At 44.5% G+C, this 16,713-nt stretch overlaps 1 protein-coding gene and 2 long non-coding RNA genes across 7 annotated transcripts in view; 2 read left to right on the top strand and 1 right to left on the bottom strand.

Annotated features, from left to right (window-relative positions):
- MARK1 (microtubule affinity regulating kinase 1) overlaps positions 1–3,603 on the bottom strand; it is a 58,463-nt gene extending 54,860 nt beyond the window's left edge. For 4 of the 5 annotated variants that reach the window (XM_032682508.1, XM_032682506.1, XM_032682507.1 and 1 more), the window contains exon 1: positions 3,395–3,521. In XM_032682508.1, the coding sequence (XP_032538399.1) occupies positions 3,395–3,445 (51 nt within the window). In that variant the 5' untranslated portion in view covers positions 3,446–3,521. Of the gene's footprint in view, positions 1–3,394 lie in introns of all 5 variants that reach the window. The other variant, XR_004355987.1, reaches the window with a different exon arrangement.
- Positions 3,604–4,198: 595 nt separating this feature from the next.
- On the top strand, positions 4,199–8,033 carry LOC116784187. Its single transcript, XR_004355988.1, has 3 exons — positions 4,199–4,791; positions 6,180–6,542; positions 7,070–8,033. It is a non-coding gene; the product is annotated as an uncharacterized LOC116784187 (long non-coding RNA).
- A 1,854-nt stretch (positions 8,034–9,887) lies between these two features.
- On the top strand, positions 9,888–12,269 carry LOC116784459. Its single transcript, XR_004356078.1, has 2 exons — positions 9,888–10,667; positions 11,943–12,269. It is a non-coding gene; the product is annotated as an uncharacterized LOC116784459 (long non-coding RNA).
- Positions 12,270–16,713: the final 4,444 nt, after the last annotated feature.

Consider the following 16,713-nt stretch of genomic DNA (forward strand, 5'->3'; position numbering starts at 1 on the left):
TACGTAAAATGTATCAAGAGGAAGCTGTAAATAGTTACATGTACAAAATCAAAACACAGGGAAATTATTATTTTGAATACCACTCCTACCCCTCATTTGAAAAAACAAATCCGGTAATAGGCATGAAAATACAGTACAGCCTCCACCCATTAATTTCCCCAAGTTTCCCAATAAACTGTTCAGTAAGAATAAGTGTTTGACAATCATAATCTATTTATTTTCCTTAAACACAGCTTTCACGAAAGAGAAATAACATTTCCAGTGAAAAGTATTTATGGACATTTGCTAGAGAAGCTCAACATAGCGCTGGGAGATGTCAGAAACAGCAAAAAGGCAAAGAAAAGACAAAGGGTGTGAATCTGCACAAGGCAGACCTATCAGTTACACACACACTGCTCCACACCGCTGGCTCCCTCCACCTGTTGTGTGCCCGTTGTTGATGGTTCCTGTAATTATTTCTCCAGCTTTCTGATAAGACTTTATCAAGGAATATGCTGCATGATCTTATCCCTTCTAGACTATTTTCAAAGGACGCAGTGGGATAAAAGGCACAAAGAATTATGGAAATATGCAAGTTTGTCACCCATCCCATCAGGAACTCCTGTAATTCCTCAAGGAATGTATATTCTTATGATAGGTGCTATATCCAATTATTATATTACTTTTCAAAGGATGTAACAGATGCCTGCACACTGAGGGAAAGACACATTAAAGTTTTATTTATTTTCTATTTTAAAGTACTGAAAGCAGCTGTCAAGAGACAGAGTGGTGGTGGTAGGGTAGTTCCCTGTGATTTCATGAAACAACCTCACACCATGTGCAAAGCACAGCTGGACGGGCACGTAGGTTTGTAGTCAGAACCATCAATCAGCTCTCTCTGGGATACAGAGCTACAGTCTGTCCCTTGGGAGTCACACAATGGAGCCACACTGTCAAGATGGCCACACGCATGAGAGGGAAGAAAAGAGCCTCTCCTGAAGATCACCACTAGCTGCAGAACTTGGGAGAGCTTTCCTAATATACATACTCGAGGATTAGAAATAAGCACTATAAAGATGTATTTTTTTACCAGGCCAAAACCTGCTCCTTAACTCCTCACTCTTTCCAATTACTTCTCCCTTTTCCTGCAACTTCTCACTGCCTCAGTTACCCAGAGCTTACTAGCTCCACTTTGTACATCAAGACCCATCAGCATAAACAGTTCCCCAGTCCATTAGTGTTTATTAGCAGAAGGAAGCACATTAAAAGTAAATTAAGAGTCTCACCTCACCCTCACAGAATCCATTTTAAATCAAGGAATGCTGCTGATCAGGAAGTCAGCAACGGACCACCTCCTCCATCCTACATTTGCCACTTTAGCAAAAGTCAGGGACACCATGGGCAGCAAAGACGGCTTCCTGAGGCTGCCTGATGGGCAAACCTCAAGGTCTCTGCTCCAAAACCCAGCAGACGCCACACTAATGACAGCACTGGAATTACTTTGTGTAGATTTAGGAACTTACTACTGCACAGCTCTTTGCTGTTTATCTGGTTGGAGGATTATATTCATTGGTATTAGGTTGCAGACTTACACCAAGGTTTTCAGAAACAAATGTGCAATTTGCAGTATTCTGATACCCTGTACAAACACGGGGGTTTTTAGATACCCAATGCACTCCCTGAAATTACAACAATAAAAAAATAACACTTACTATTCCCTAAGTGTCAAAATTGAGCCATTCCAAGTAGCATATCTTTTAAATGAACTACTAACATTTTAATTGAAGTTTTCATCCTATAAAAGATGATGACATTTTAGAATATTTCCATCTGCCTTGTGTAAATTTTGCAAGTCTTATGCACTATATTACTGGATATATGCCTGTATATGTCCCTTCCTGTCATCTCTCTCTCATCGACGTTCCCATATACATTTGAAATGGAGACTCATGAGTAACACATATCGCACAAACCTGGGCTTTATCATTTAATTAAATCGAAGTTTCCATCTCAAGGACTTACTTTCGTTGTGACAATAACACAGAACTCATCAGCCCATGAAGAGTAAGGACAGACCGAATACGTCTATTTGCTTTAACCAGTAATAACACTGATATCGCTGTGTCAATTAAACTTCCACGGAGCAACTGATATTAAAAGTTCATTATAAAAATTCACCAAGCTAGGGTTTCACTTCTTTAGCTATATTACCTCATTTCTGTTACCTCTGTCTTCCAAATCCTCTTCTCATATTCACTTTTCATTTTATATCAGTCAGTAAGCTATTCAGAAGAGACTATTGTTTGGGCCTGTACAGTACCAAACCTTATAAGCTCCTACTGTTGACCAGAACCTCTGTAGATTGATTCAATACAAACAAGCAGCTTCTTCAACCACTTTCAGCCCATTAGGCCATCTTTCTTCGTTTCTTACCAATCACTTTCCACCCAAGTAGAAGGTGGGTATGGCTCCTTTTGCCCTCCTTCTGCCACCTTCCCAAAGGCAACTAACAATACCTACATTGCAAACATACCACTTTTAACATTGGTCCCCTCACCCAAGAGGAAAACGTCACACCTCCCACACTACCGCCAATTTAAATAATCACCACTGATGGACAGGACCAGACAGGGTCCAGCATTCGTCAGGCACACTGTCTATCGTAGCCAAGACTGGTTGTTTTCTACGGAAGACTACCACAGCAGAGAACACCACCGTGCTCCCGCTCCGCCGAGCCCGGGCGGAGCAGAGGAGAGCGCAAAGATGTTTAAACAGAGCACAAAGGAAGATATAACGAACTCGGGAGGAATCAAGGACCCGACCACAGCCTCTCTGAGAGGCAACACAAAGCAAAACAGAGGAAGGAATACAGCAACACCAGGGACCGTCTTGGGGGTGCAAACTGAACAAAGAGCAAGTACCGCTGAACCCCAGAAAGCCAAACAGGGCCAAGCACCGGGCGGTCTGACAGCCCACAAGTGGATATCCCGGCCCAGGCGCGGAGGTGCCCGGGGCGGGGGACGCCCTAAGGCGGGGCTGCCGCCCGCGGGGGCTACAGGCCTCTGCCCGGCGGGGGCCCGTGTGCGCCGACAGCCGAGGACATATAAGGGCAGTCCGGCCCAGCCCGGCCCGGCCGCGCTGGAAAGGGCTGCGGGAGCGCTCCCTGCGGGAGGCCCAGGCCCGCGGGGCGCTGGGGCGACGTGGAGCGCGGCGGGCCGGACCCGCCCCGGCAGCGCCGCACGGAGGAGCCCGGGGCACGGGCAGGCGGCGGTGCCGGCCCGGCCAAGGCCCGCCCGCCCCTGGGGCACCCGGCCGGGGCGGCACGGCGGGCCGGGCCGCCGCGGGTGCCGGGGAGAGGAGGAGGGTGGGAGGGAAGTGGAGAGGGAGAGAGAGGGCGTCCCGTCGCGGCACTCACGTTCTCGGTGTCCCGCTCGTTGACGGTGGGCAGCGGCGTGCGGGTGGACATGGTGTGGGCCGCCGCGGCGCCGCGCCCGGCGCTCTGAGGGGAGAGGCCGCTCCTAGGCCGCGCCGGAGCCCGCCGGCCGCCCCCGCCGGCAGCCGGGCGCACACGGCGGGACGCGGGGCCTCCTGCCCGCTACGCGCCGGGCGCCATCGCCTCGCCCGCCCCGCCGACCCTCCGCCCGCCTCACCGCCGGGCTCCGCGCAGCTCGGGCGCCAGCGGCTCCTCCTCCTCCTCCGCCCTCCCGCCCGCTCAGGTGAGCGGCCAGCAGCGCAGGGGGGCCGCGGCGCCTCCTCACTGCATCCGGCAGCAGCACCAGCCCCTCCTCCCCGCTCCCCTCCCCGTCTGTCCCCTCCTCCTCCGCCTCCTCCCCCTGCCGGCCCCCGCCCCGCCGGCCCCGCCGCAGGAAGCGCCGCGCGGGGCGGGCGGGCGCGGCAAACGCGGGCGGGCGGGGCCGGCGCCGCCACCGCCGCTGTGGCCGCGGCCCCATCACGGGCCCGGCCCGGGTGGGGGCCGGGGTGAGGTGGGACGGGACCTCATAGCTGTCCGCAGCTTCCTCCCGAGGGGAAGCGGAGGGGCAGGCACCGATCTCTTCTCTCTGGTGACCGGTGACAGCACCCGGGGGAATGGCTTGAAGCTGTGTCAGTGGAGGTCAAGGCTGAATGTTGGGAAAAGGTTCTTCACCCAGAGGGTGGTTGGGCACTGGAACAGGCTCCCCAGGGAAGTGGTCACAGCACCAAGCCTGACAGAGTTCAAGAAGCGTTTGGACAATGCTCTCGGGCACATGGTGTGGTTCTTGGGGTGTCCTGTGCAGGGCCAGGAGTTGGACTCGATGATCCCTGTGGGCTCGTTCCAGCCTGGGATATCCTGTGGTTCTGTGGCACAGGTGTGAGGGAGGCCGCGGGAAGGGCGTGTCGCAGCGCCCCTGGGCCAGGGCCCGCCGGGGGACCGGGCGTGTCCCTCAGCCTGGCGGGATGAGGAGGCCCGGGAGCGATGAGGAATCCAGCGGGGCTCGGGGAGCTGGGGATTCCTAAACCCTCTGTGTGAGGGATGCGGGACGGAGCCCGCGGGGGTGCTGGGGCCTGCTTATCGTGGCCAGTGGGTTGCCAGGGATTGTCTCTTGTCTCTCAGTTGTCTCTTCTTACCAGGAGCAGTCCTGCCTGCCCCTCCCACAGCTCCAAGTCCACAAGGCACTGACTTTCTGGAGCTTTGTAAACCCCGCAGAACATCTGTGTAAATCAAGACATTTATTTCTGCACCTTTGCTAAGGCCAACTGGCCTCCCTTACTCACTTGAAGCTGAAATGGGATCAACAAGACTTTGCAGAACATCCTTCCACTCATGTCCGATGGGTGCGCAGTCCTCGAACACTTAACCAGTGACCTCATGTGCTTAAAATTAGAACCATACACATTTTTATCTTTGAGAAGTTACTAGTGTTTACATGGCAGCAGCTTTTGCTATAAAACCGGCTGAACCCTTCACCAAATTCTAAAAATAATCTGCAAAAATACGAACAACCTCGCCTGCACCAAAAAAAAAAAAGAAAAACAGTAGGTCTGAATTTCCATTGCAATATTTCGACACATCTGGGTAGCTGGAGCTGTAAACATCTTCATAAATTGTGTAAACACAATCCTTTTTCTGTAAGATCTTCCTTATGAAAACATTTTGGAAGGCACTTCATAAGTTGTATGTCTGTCTTCAGGAAGCCCTTAGGTGCTTGTGAAAGAGTATGGACTGTTATACATTACTTATAGATAATATATACACACACACCTATATTTATAGATACACTAGTAGAGGATATTTTATTCTGGCTGTATTAATTCTGGTATGATTCAAGAGGTGCCCCCAGCTCCTCAGCACTGGTCAGCTTAGAGTGGAGTTTTCCACATGTTTAGAAAACTTCCTCTGCATCTGATGCAGGGATGGGCAGAGAACATCCCTGTGTTATATGAGCAGCATAAGTGGACTCACTGTTTGCACATTCAGCATCACGTTGCTCTGAACATTCATGATTCGTCAGTCTGGAATGACAGAGGTTCCCAGCTAGTCCTCTGACCAAAGCCTCCCAAATCCTGGCAAGGGCCTCTGTGAGCTCATGGCTCTCTCCGCACATAGCTGGCACTACTGACTGCAAGGGAAATTTTAGGGTCTTTTGTTTTTACTGGGAACAAAATAATCCAGGATTGGGTTTGCTTGAGGTAAACAGCCATGGTCGAGCCAGCATGTCAAAACAAGTTTGTTGACAAACTGGATATTAACCCAGTTTAGTTGCTTAGCTCATCAAAGTGCATTTGCTTTTATCCCAAATAAGAACAAGGCTGTGTCTGGGGCTCTGCGTGGGGTCTGACTCTGCAACCCTTACTTGGTCAAAACTCCCGCTGATGTAAACCCATCATGGTATGGATTTAGAAAGACATTGGAGTTTGCACTCCTTTCTTCTCTGACCACAACAACGTACCTAAGTGTGTTTAATGGCACCACCAACTAAAGGAAAGCTTAGAAAGACTTCCTGCCTTACAATTTGAATATGCTTTGGTCAGTAATTCAAATTGGTGACCCAAAATGTTGGGTCATCAGAAATTAAAAGTGTAATAATGTAATAATTCTTGTTTTCTGAAGATCTACTTTGCAGTTGCTTTGGCTGTGGTTGTTACTGTTATCATCTTTCTTGTTGATAAGGTCACTCAGTCATTTAATAGCTCGGTTTAATTTTGTTGTGTTATTACTACAGGCTTCTTCTTTCCTCCAGGTGGGAAAAATGCAGGGACAATGACTGAAGAGCTGCGTGGAAGAGAGAAGGTTATGACAGAGATGGTCCCATCATCCACTGGCCACTCTCCAAACGGACAAAAGAGAAGAGAGGCAATGGGTTGAGCACAAAAATGGCCTGGAAGGAGGATGCTCCAAACTATCTGAGACCTGCAATAAAATATGCAGGAAGTTATTGCTGCTTCAAGTGGCATTAAGTCCTACCCAGTGCCCAATGTGAGTCACAGAGCACACACAAGCTCCAGTGGTGGCAGCAGCACAGCCTCTGCAGCTGTAGAGGGGTGGAAGCACCAGGCAGCAAGGGGAAGGCTGTCATTTTGGAAAGGTAGGAGCGTTTTTCTTGGGAGACCATGTTTTGAGAAGCTGGAGGAAGCCTTGGTTCCTCACATCAGAATTGAAAAGAACAGACTCATGTCAATAGAAAGCTCTGACTAGAGGTTGTACTCTTTTACCCTGAGCTCCAAGAAACTTGCACAGATGCCTGCTCAACCCCGGGCAAGTACCTGGTTGTTTTGTTCCTGGCTGGTTCAGGCAAAGAGAAAGGACGCAGATCTCAAGATTTAAACTTTTACACCGTTATTATTCTGAAAAGCGCTCATTCTCTTCATTTTGCCAGAAATGGCGTGTTTATTGGTGACTAGACAACTTTGTTTAGTGAGGAAACTGAGGTGTCAGTGAGCTTTGTAGGCACTTTTCCCTCCCAAGGGGAGCTCCAGCAGTGAATCAGCTGCAGCTTCCCAGCACACAGGCAGAATAGTCTCGTTTCTTTATGCCTTGTAAAGCCAAGCCCATGTGCCTCCCCCTCCATGAAGCCAGATGGCTGGTGCTTAGGCCTGCTCTTTTTCTTTACAGGGATGTGCTGGATGGGAGGAGTGCAGCCAGACAAGCACAGGAGCCTTGGTCCCTCCAGCCAGGCACAAGGCTGGCTTCCTGGCTCCAGCACTCCCTCTGGACCCCCCTTGGATGGTCTGTCATTAATTTAGTGACTGACTTGAACTTCAGCACTTAAAAGTGTGGATATTTCAGCACCTTAACAGTAACTGGATCCTATCCACTACTTAGCAGTGATTTCAGACACTGACTTGAATGAAACCTTTTCCCACAATGTTCAAATTCAGTTCTCAACAGCAAAAGGGTAAGAGGTTCAGTAATAACACAGGAACAGGTGACCACTGAGATGTGAATAAAATAGAGCAAAATCATGGTCTGTGTATTGCCTTTCATTACACCAGGACATCTGTAGTGTGGAAAACTAAATGAAAGACCTGGCAAATATGAAAGAGTAAAATACCTCCAGCTGCACATAATAAAGCTGCAATAGCATTAGGGAGTCCTGGAGTCATTACAAACTACAGATACAAGGCTCCATGGGTTGTTTACTTTCATGAGGGACACAGGGCAAAATTATATGTGCTCTGAATATGTGTAGCTTTTGTAAATATATTATTAGTTACAGTCAAGATTCTGATTTTGCCGTAAGAATCATGAGAAAGTACAGTCTTAGTGAAAAGTTAAGGAACTCATAATTTGCCCAAATACTTTAAACCTGCAAACAAATTAGCTTTTTCTTTTAATTTGAATAGCAACTCATACCCCTTGTGAATACTCTTATCATGTATATGCAAAACAAAAAAAAGTTTTAGATACGCTTAACAGGCCAGAATTTGTCTCAAGGTCAGTTGTACTGATATTTTTTTCCCTAAATGTAATTAAGTTTGTGTCTTCACATTTTCTGAGTAACTGAAGATTTTTATTGTTTTGATGCCAGTATGAGGAACTGCCATAAGAATGCCCGTGTAGGAACTTCATATGGAAACAATGATCAGCCTGGGAGGAGTATAATAAAATCGTAGTACAACTTTATAGTTACAGAGCATTCTTGCACATCTCAAAGGCCTCTAAAATGGTATCAGCAAATTTACTCCGGAGTAGGAAGAACTATCTCTTAAACACATAGGTTGCCAATGGTCTGAAGAAGCTTGTAAGGGTAGTTGCTCTGTCCTCGGGCATGCTCTGATGGCCTAAAAAAAACAGAAGTGTGTAGTAAACTGGTCCCACTTTGTTAAAGATCTCTGCACTGGTTCTCATTGCTAAAAATAGGTAGTTTTGATTGTTTCCTTCAGCTTTGATATCTCATCTTTCATTTGATGCCCCCAGTCTCTTCAGCCACAGAGCCAGCTTCTTCCCACATCTGAAAAGTTTCAGAAAGGAAACGAGCAAGCCACTGTAGCACTGAGGTAGAACCACAATGAAACCTGGGGCAATGGCAACTGCATGAATTTCACCCCTTGATTTCATTTGCTGCAGCATTTTTTGACTGTTGTGGCTTTCAGTAGTGGTTTCAAACTTGCTTTTTAAAAAAGTCTCATTTTCTTTCCTTTTTTTTTTTTTTTTTGGTAGCTTGAGTTTGGATTAAGTTTCTTGGCAAAGGAGGTAAGGCTTAAATCATTTTCATGCATCAGCACTGAAAATATCTTTTTTACTATTCATTTTTTTGGGGAAACATTAATATTCTTAGAAAAGACTATGTATCAGAGAGTAATAACAATGAAAAGAGAATGTAGCATGTTGGAAGTATCTGTAATGTATCTGTATATCCAATATCTTGGTATTCCTTTTATCTGAAAATATTTATTTGTTATGAAAACATGTTAAAGAGTAAAATAACTATTTAAATCAGGTACTTACACAATTCCTATCATAGCTGTATCTGAGCTATCACACAAGACATAACGCAGCTCTGCATTAGAGCTGGGAAGCTTTCCTAGCTGTTGCTCAGCTGTGGATCTGAGGAGCAGAGGGACTAAATGGCCTGTCCAGGAACAGAGAGGAAGCCAGGGACAAAGGAGACAGCAGACTCGATAAAAGTGGTCCTTAAGGACCCTCTGGGTACTGTCTTAAACCCAGCTTTAGATAACCCCAGGAGATGGGGAAGGATGGCAGAAAGCCTGCAACGAGATGCCTGGTGATCTGCCATTGATCTTTAGAGGGCCACCAGAGACCAGAAGTGGGGGAAGAGTTGGGAAAGGCAATTAACCTAAGTGGTCACAGATATTCTCACTCTGCATCTGCCCTCTGCAGACTTCAGTGGTGCGGTTTCTGTGGAAACAGAAACTCTGTGCTAAATAGAGCTGCTACCCCTGGCAAAAATCTTAATTTTTCTGAAGATGTATTCTACATTAGCACAACAAGAGCTCCTTGATGCAGAAAGGTGTGAAGCTATCCTGCAGCAGTATTGCATATTCTGATCCAAGGAAGAACAGCTTTTGATCCAGGAACAATTTCCTGGTTTTGCTATGAGTTGATGCAATAAATGATTCTGTAACAGGAAAGTCCCTGACTGTTGCAAAGACCCTATGTAATCCTCAGGGAGCATGGGGGCAGTTTGAGGAGTCTTTCCTCTGCCCATTTTAAGGAGAGCAAGGAAAGAAAGATTTGAGCTAAACTCCTGACTGCAGCATTTCAGCATGTGTATGGGGGGAGAGGGGATGGGTATATTTCTTTACTTATTTAGGACTTATTTTTGTAATATTTTATTTAGTTAAAATACTTTGTTGAGTGTACTAGGTTTCATTTTTTTACTGAGTCATTCTACCACTTTAGAGACTTAATATGACTGGGGTTGTGTGGTACTTTTTTTCCATCTCTGCTCTAGCCCTCCCACCCCCCCCAGAAAAAGCAGGCTCCTCGTTTTGTTTTCCGCTGACTGCACTGAACTGGCAAAATAGCCTTAATTGACAAAATGACAGGATAGAATAAAATGTTGGAAGGGAAGAACTGACACAGGCATTCCTGGACTTTTTAACAGTTCAACCACAATGACCTGTTCAAATGAATGCGCTACTTCCATGAGAGAAAGTAAATTTTATTTCTCTCAGAACTTGTATGTGGAACAAAGTGGCCAATCACTGCTTACTGCCATGAGTCTTACTGACCGCATTTTACAGTGGACTGAAGACTAATCTGAAATCCGTCCTTCCTTCTCCAAGGTAATCAGGAGCAGAGAAAGGCCATCTGGACCTCCTGTAACAGCCACTGAGCTGGAGCTGGCAGTAACCTCGTCTGCAATAGCTTCAGGGATGGATTTAAAAGAGGACCGATTCTAGAGGTCTCCTTTAAAGAGTCCTAAGGGGGTATCGAACAACCAGATGAGAATTGCAAGGTACCAGAGTTCACTCTGAATTGACTAAATGTCTGCACAAAAACAACACCTTGAAGTCAAGTGGAGGGAGAGCAAAAAGAACCTTACTCTGAGTTGCCTGGTCACTGCTGAGATGTGATAACTGACTGTACAGGGCCCAAGTCTGCCACCAGTACCATCGCCGTGCAAAACCATGTCATCTTGCTTTCCCAGCCTGTGAAATGAGGGTGCCTGGAAATGGAGAGGAGAACACAGAAAACAAGAAAAGCAGCATGTTGTCAGATTCTACTTTTTAAGTTATCCAGAGAAGTAAGAAACAATGTCAACCCGATTTCCAGAATGAGATAAAAATAAACCAAAGGGTTTATTTTTAGATGTACCAAGCTATCCAATAACAATTCAGCTTTATGGCATGTATGAATAGGATCCAAGTTCTGATTTTGGTCATAGTGCTGGAAATTTTCCATTGGCTTCAAAGATAATTAGCAGTTTCACGAAAGCACTTTGATCAGAATTTGACCATAGGTCTATTGTTCCTTGAATGTGATGCACTTGTAAGTTTTAGTGGAAAAATAATGATTTAAAAAAGCCAAATAGAAGCAATATACTGCTCCACCTCACAGTTTCTTTGAGGTTTAAATGATTTTAAGTGTTTTGAGAATGAACAGTGCTCTACGTATGCTAAGCATTATTATGCATTATATAAATACAAAATATCAGGCATGCTATTTTCATCTTTGCCCACAGCACGATAATGACGTATCTGCAGTAGGATGAAATGCAACACTATATTTAATAGAGGTTATGGATTTTGTTTGTATTTCATGTTGTTATGTGCTATGCTGCTTCTGATATCTAGGTCACTGTTCAAATCTATCAGGGGTTAACCATGGCCAGTTGTTCCTATCTGGCACCTGATATGCCTCTGCTGCTACAGGAAAAGTTGTTCCCCTCTGTAAATTATGAGCTTAGTTTAAAGTCAGTGAAAATGCTCTGTGATGGTGCCGGCGCTTACAGGGATGGAAGAAAATGCCAGTCTTTATTCTGGGATATTCGAAACTTGGCTACCCAGTGTTGGTGACAGTGATGTAAAATGAACTAAGGACATATAGCTGAAGTACTGTAAAGTCCAGCACCTTTTAGGAGCACTAAAAAGCTAAAAAGAATATCTGAGAATAAGTTTAGTAGGCTAATGGTTTACCTGAGAGAATGATTTCATTTTTCACACAGACCCGATGTGATTGCAATGAAGTGTGGGATAGAAGATCTCACTGGGGTACCAAAACATTTTCCGGTATGGTTTGCAAATCCATCTTTGACAATGCCAAAGTTTATTTCTGTTGCAAAACTGAAATATATATACAAATTTTTCAGGTTAGATTTGTGTCATAAGCCTAACTTTTGGCACTTCTCATCTATTGCTCATATTTGCCCCACAGAAGTACATTGAAAATGCACTGGAAGAAATCTTGAGACCTCCTGTCAGTTTTTACTGAGTTTTTACTAGAAAGAGAACTTGCAATAGTTCAAATCCTGATGGATAAAAACCAGCTGAGCCCACACTCTTCCTTCTGATTTCCATAGCAGTTGTTGCTGAGTAAGAACTGGATGCATCTGCTGCTCCTGCATCAGGACTGCTGACATGAACATGTAGGAGGAAGATCAAGCTGCAGCAAGGACGGACTTCAGGAGCTGGTTCGTTCTTCTTTCACACGGATGGGAGTGTCACAGCGTGCTTTCCTGTCTAATCAGTCTCAACACAACCTTACACAACTCAGCCTGCTTTAAGCTTTTAACCAGGGTGTAGGAGTTCAGAAAAAAAAAACCACCTCCCTTCCCCCAAGAAAAATGTAATTGCAAAGATTTGTTTTGACGTAGCATGTACAGTAAACTTGAATCACCAAAAGTGAACCACACATTTGTGCAAGTATTTTTTCCTTCCCTGATTTTCATTCCTAGTTAGCTATTCATTTTATTTACCTTCTAGAGAAAACACACTAGAGACAGGATCTGACTCCCAGTGAGGCTCATGGTAGAGCTGCCAGGGCCCTAATCCCTGGGGCTGTAAGACAGCTCCTCTCTGGTGACCCCGCTGGGGCTATCCCAGTATATACCAGCAGACAATCTGGTCCCCATCATCATTAATGCAGACAGTGACTCATCTTACAGGCCAAAGCAAATGTTAATACATAGTAATAATATCTAAATAGTGCATGGTGATAGATTCCACTCTCATTGTAATTGTGGTACTAATTACAAGTGCTACTTAATCTTTATAAGGCTCATTTGTTTTAATACTCTGAGAGAGACCAGGAGGCTAGTGAGTTTAAGGCTTCATACAAAAAACCCTTGATGTTACAACATGATCTGCACTAAAAGCAGTGCATATATATGCAACTTCAGTGTCAGGATCATGGTTCTTGTAAGCTCTCTAGACCTCTGGTGAAGCCTACACAGAAGCTTCAAATTTATCTTTCTGTTAACAAGCTCAGAATATGGATCTTGGTTATTATTATTATTACCGGTATATAGCATGTTGAGATGTGGAGGACAAATGGCAGAGCAGCCTAAAATTCAAATTAAACAATAAATGGGCATAGTAAATAGCAGGGTGGGAGTGGAATACCAAGGAACAAAGCCAATAAAATATTGTTTAGTTTAGGGAAGATGGTCCAACAAAATTGACTAGTATTTAACAATCACATACTCATTTATTGTGACAGCAAAACCACTAATGAAAGGCTACAGAAAAGTACTGATCAGGCCCCTTAATATAGATCTAAAACAAAGCCATCAATGAAGATGGGAATTCCTTGACAAGATGAAAAGACAGGCTGAGAGTTGGGGCTGTTCAACCTGGAGAAGACTTGGTGGGACCTTAGAGCACCTTCCAGGGCCTGCAAGAAAGCTGGAGAGGGACTTCTTACAAGGGCATGTAGTGAATGATAGGACAAGGGGAAATGTCTTCAAACTGCCAGAAGGTAGGTTTAGATTGAATATTAGAAAGAAATTCTTGACTGTGAGGATGCTGAGGCGCTGGAACAGGTTGCCCAGACAAACTGTGGATGCCCCATCCCTGGCAATGTTCAAGGTCAGGTTTGATGGGGCTCTGAGCAACCTGGTCTAGTGGAAGGTGTCTCGGTCCACGGCAGGGCCATTGGAACTAGATGATCTTTAAGGTCACTTCCAACCCAGACCATTTATATGATTCTGGGATAATCCTATCCCTGTACTTATGCAACCTCTTTCACCATGCCTCCTGAGCATCTTTCTCATTGTAATTCTCATATCCCATGCAATTGGGAAGCTTTAAAGAAGGCCCACAGCAGCAGGCATCCCTGGGAGGGAGGCAGGCTTCCAGGGATTGCACAGCCAGCACGGGTTGTCCTAGCCTGAGTACCTGATCCCTACCCCCTGACAGCACAGCTGCTGGCACCACCACTTAGCAGCAGCGCTCCAAGCCCTCCCTATCCCACCTCATCCTTCTCTCTACCCTTGCTCTTGGTTTCCCTGCAGCACGACTATGCCACTATCTCAGTCTTCTTTCCCTCTATTCCCAGCAGCCCCAACCTCCTCTCCCCAGCACGAGAGGAGGTTGGGGCTGCTCCTTCTTAGAGGAAAGAAGAATGCTGTTGCTTTTGGGAAGGGGAAAGAAAGTAAACTCTTTTCTTATCCCCATCTGCATTTCACTGATCTTACCAGTCCTCCTCCCTTCAGACTTGCTCAGTGCAACTGCAAAATTCACTTTTACCTGTCTGTCTTGGGATTCTTAGGAAATCTCATACCCTTTGTACTAATGGCAACAAAAGCATGAAAAGAATAAATGAGTCTATCCAGAAAGTCTACAGTAGAGAGAGACCCCCAAAACTTAATCTTCTCACATGCGGGATGTTACTGTGGCTACCAAGAATTTCTTTTTGTGGAACCATACTTTCTACATGTTAATCCAAGCTTCTCTCTTCTTTTTCTTATATTTTTGGGTCTTGAGTTAAATAAAAACGCAGTTTTGCTTCCTCTGACAATGCTGATCAACAGAATTTCCTTTGCAAGCATATCCAGATAGCAAGAAAGTTTTGCAAATATCTGTGTAAGTGTTCATCTAGTTCATAAACTGCATGAATTAACCATCCTGAAATCTTCCTATGGGTTGGAGAGTTGCACAGACAGGGATTAGCAATGCTGCCATCTAACAAATCGGGCCAAATTATAGGCAGCTGGTACTCAAAGCAGTTGTCCTAATGCATAGTTCATGAGCAAGCCATTGGCTGCAATATGTTTGTGTTAGTCGTGTATCAAATAGTAATGAGCACTGAAGGCTAGATTCTGTAAATGAATGAAGGGGCTGATTCCCTCTCCTTAGTCTGAAGAATGTGTCTCGAGGCCCATGTTTATGGAGCTACAGATTGGTTCTTTGATCTTTTATCAATAATAAGACTAAAGGAATGCAATTTTTGTTGTTAATATTTTGCTTAGTGTTAGTCTGGGTAAAGGTTGTTAATATTCTATAGCTATCTCATCAATCTCAAGGGACATGTCATATACACTAAAAATGACAAATCAATAATTAACATAAAATCATTCTATTCCTTAAGTCAAATATTAACATCCTCCCATACTTTTTTCCTTCTTTTTGTATTTTTTTGTTTGTTTGTTTTGGTTCATTTTGTTTTTTGCTTCTGGCAAATTCCTGAAGAACCTAAGGCTGAGAATGGTAGAATTTTGCCCAGAGATGATGAAAATAATGAGATAGCCATGTCCCTGCTTCTCTGTGCCAGATTTCAGGCATGTAAGTCTGCAGTAACCTCAAAAGTTAAGTATGCAGGGAGGTGCTTTATGATGTGTCACAATCCTGCAGTTTGCTCTAATCAAGAGAAGGTTCAATACCTATAAAACAATAAATTTTGGGGACAAAAGGTATTATTCTCGGGATTAAAGCTGCATCTTCCTAAAAGTCTGTTAAAAACTAACTGCCATTTATAGAAGCAATTGATAAAATCATTTAAAATATGCCTATTTGGTTGTTTTCAAAATTAAACGCTTCTTGTTAGATGCTTCTGAAACTGAGTTATGAACCTATACACAAATCCTTGTAGTAAAAGCATTTAGGACATTTAAAAAGGTGCAACAGTACCATATGTTCAAAGCAATTCCAAATTCCAGTTAAAGAGTAACATCATGTTAAACAGTTATAAATTTAAATATATGTGTATAATTTATTAGGTATAGGCATAAAGGTTTTTTTTAAAATGTCTATGCACATCTGAAAATGGTACCTATCTCTATGCATTTATACCTGTGTGCATAATAAACTGCACACCCATAGACATACTAGGTAGGGGCATATGGATAGTTCAGATACCTTCCCAAGGCGTCTTCAATCACTAACATTTTTGTCAGTGGGAAGGAACGTGATCTTTCATAACAATGAAGTAATTGTTTGTTTTCTCCTTGCCACTTTCTTGCAAGAATTAGACATTTTGGGTTACTTATTACCATGAGATAATTCTCGTCGGTCTGCTGAAGGCACAAGCAAGGCAAAGTGTTTCCTAATTCCCATAAGGCATGTGTTATCTCATGGTAACACACACACACATTGCAGTGTGACATTTCTCCTTGATACAGGTAAATGGACCATACTGTATCCAGGATACAGCTTTGTGCTTCCATTAACATCTCACTTGTGTTTTCCTGCTTGCAAAATATTTTATCAAGCTTTATAGTACAGAATAAAAATTTCAGGGAGCTCTTGTACCCCTGCAATTTTAATAAATCCAGAGAAAGACTAAACAGAAACATCCAACTGCTAAAAAACCACAGGGCTGGAATTTAGGTGAAAGTTTCTGTCGCTGTGCTTTCGCATGTGGGGGAGGGTGTTGATAATCTCATGCTACTGATGGCCTACAGTATGTGGATAGCTGTCTTGGAATATATTGTAAATATAATGGAAACATATTATTGCTAAATGTTTTCAGGATGTTGTTGTCGAGGCCTGACTATAATAAGATTTCCTAACTTCAGTCCGCAAATCAGGCGAGGAATCTTCTGCAAGTCTTCTGGTCCCTGGCTGCCTGTATTTCTCAACATTCTCAGTCAGGAATGAATCCAGGATGCCTCCCAGCTTTCAGATTGTTCCTTATGCTGCCAGTTCTGCAGTTAGTCACTTAAAAAGATGGACAAGTCTGTGCAGTGGGCAGCCACCTCATGTCACATCCCGCCCTCAGGGCCAGCTCTGGCTTATTTTTCCACACATCGGTTACTCCAAGACAGATATTCCCTACGCTGCTAATGTCTGCTCAAGGGAGATGTAAAACCTCCCTTGTACAAGGTGCAGGGGAAGGAAGTAGAGGAAGGCAAG

Source organism: Chiroxiphia lanceolata, chromosome 3, assembly GCF_009829145.1.
Source record: "Chiroxiphia lanceolata isolate bChiLan1 chromosome 3, bChiLan1.pri, whole genome shotgun sequence".
Classification (NCBI taxonomy): Eukaryota; Metazoa; Chordata; class Aves; order Passeriformes; family Pipridae; genus Chiroxiphia; species Chiroxiphia lanceolata.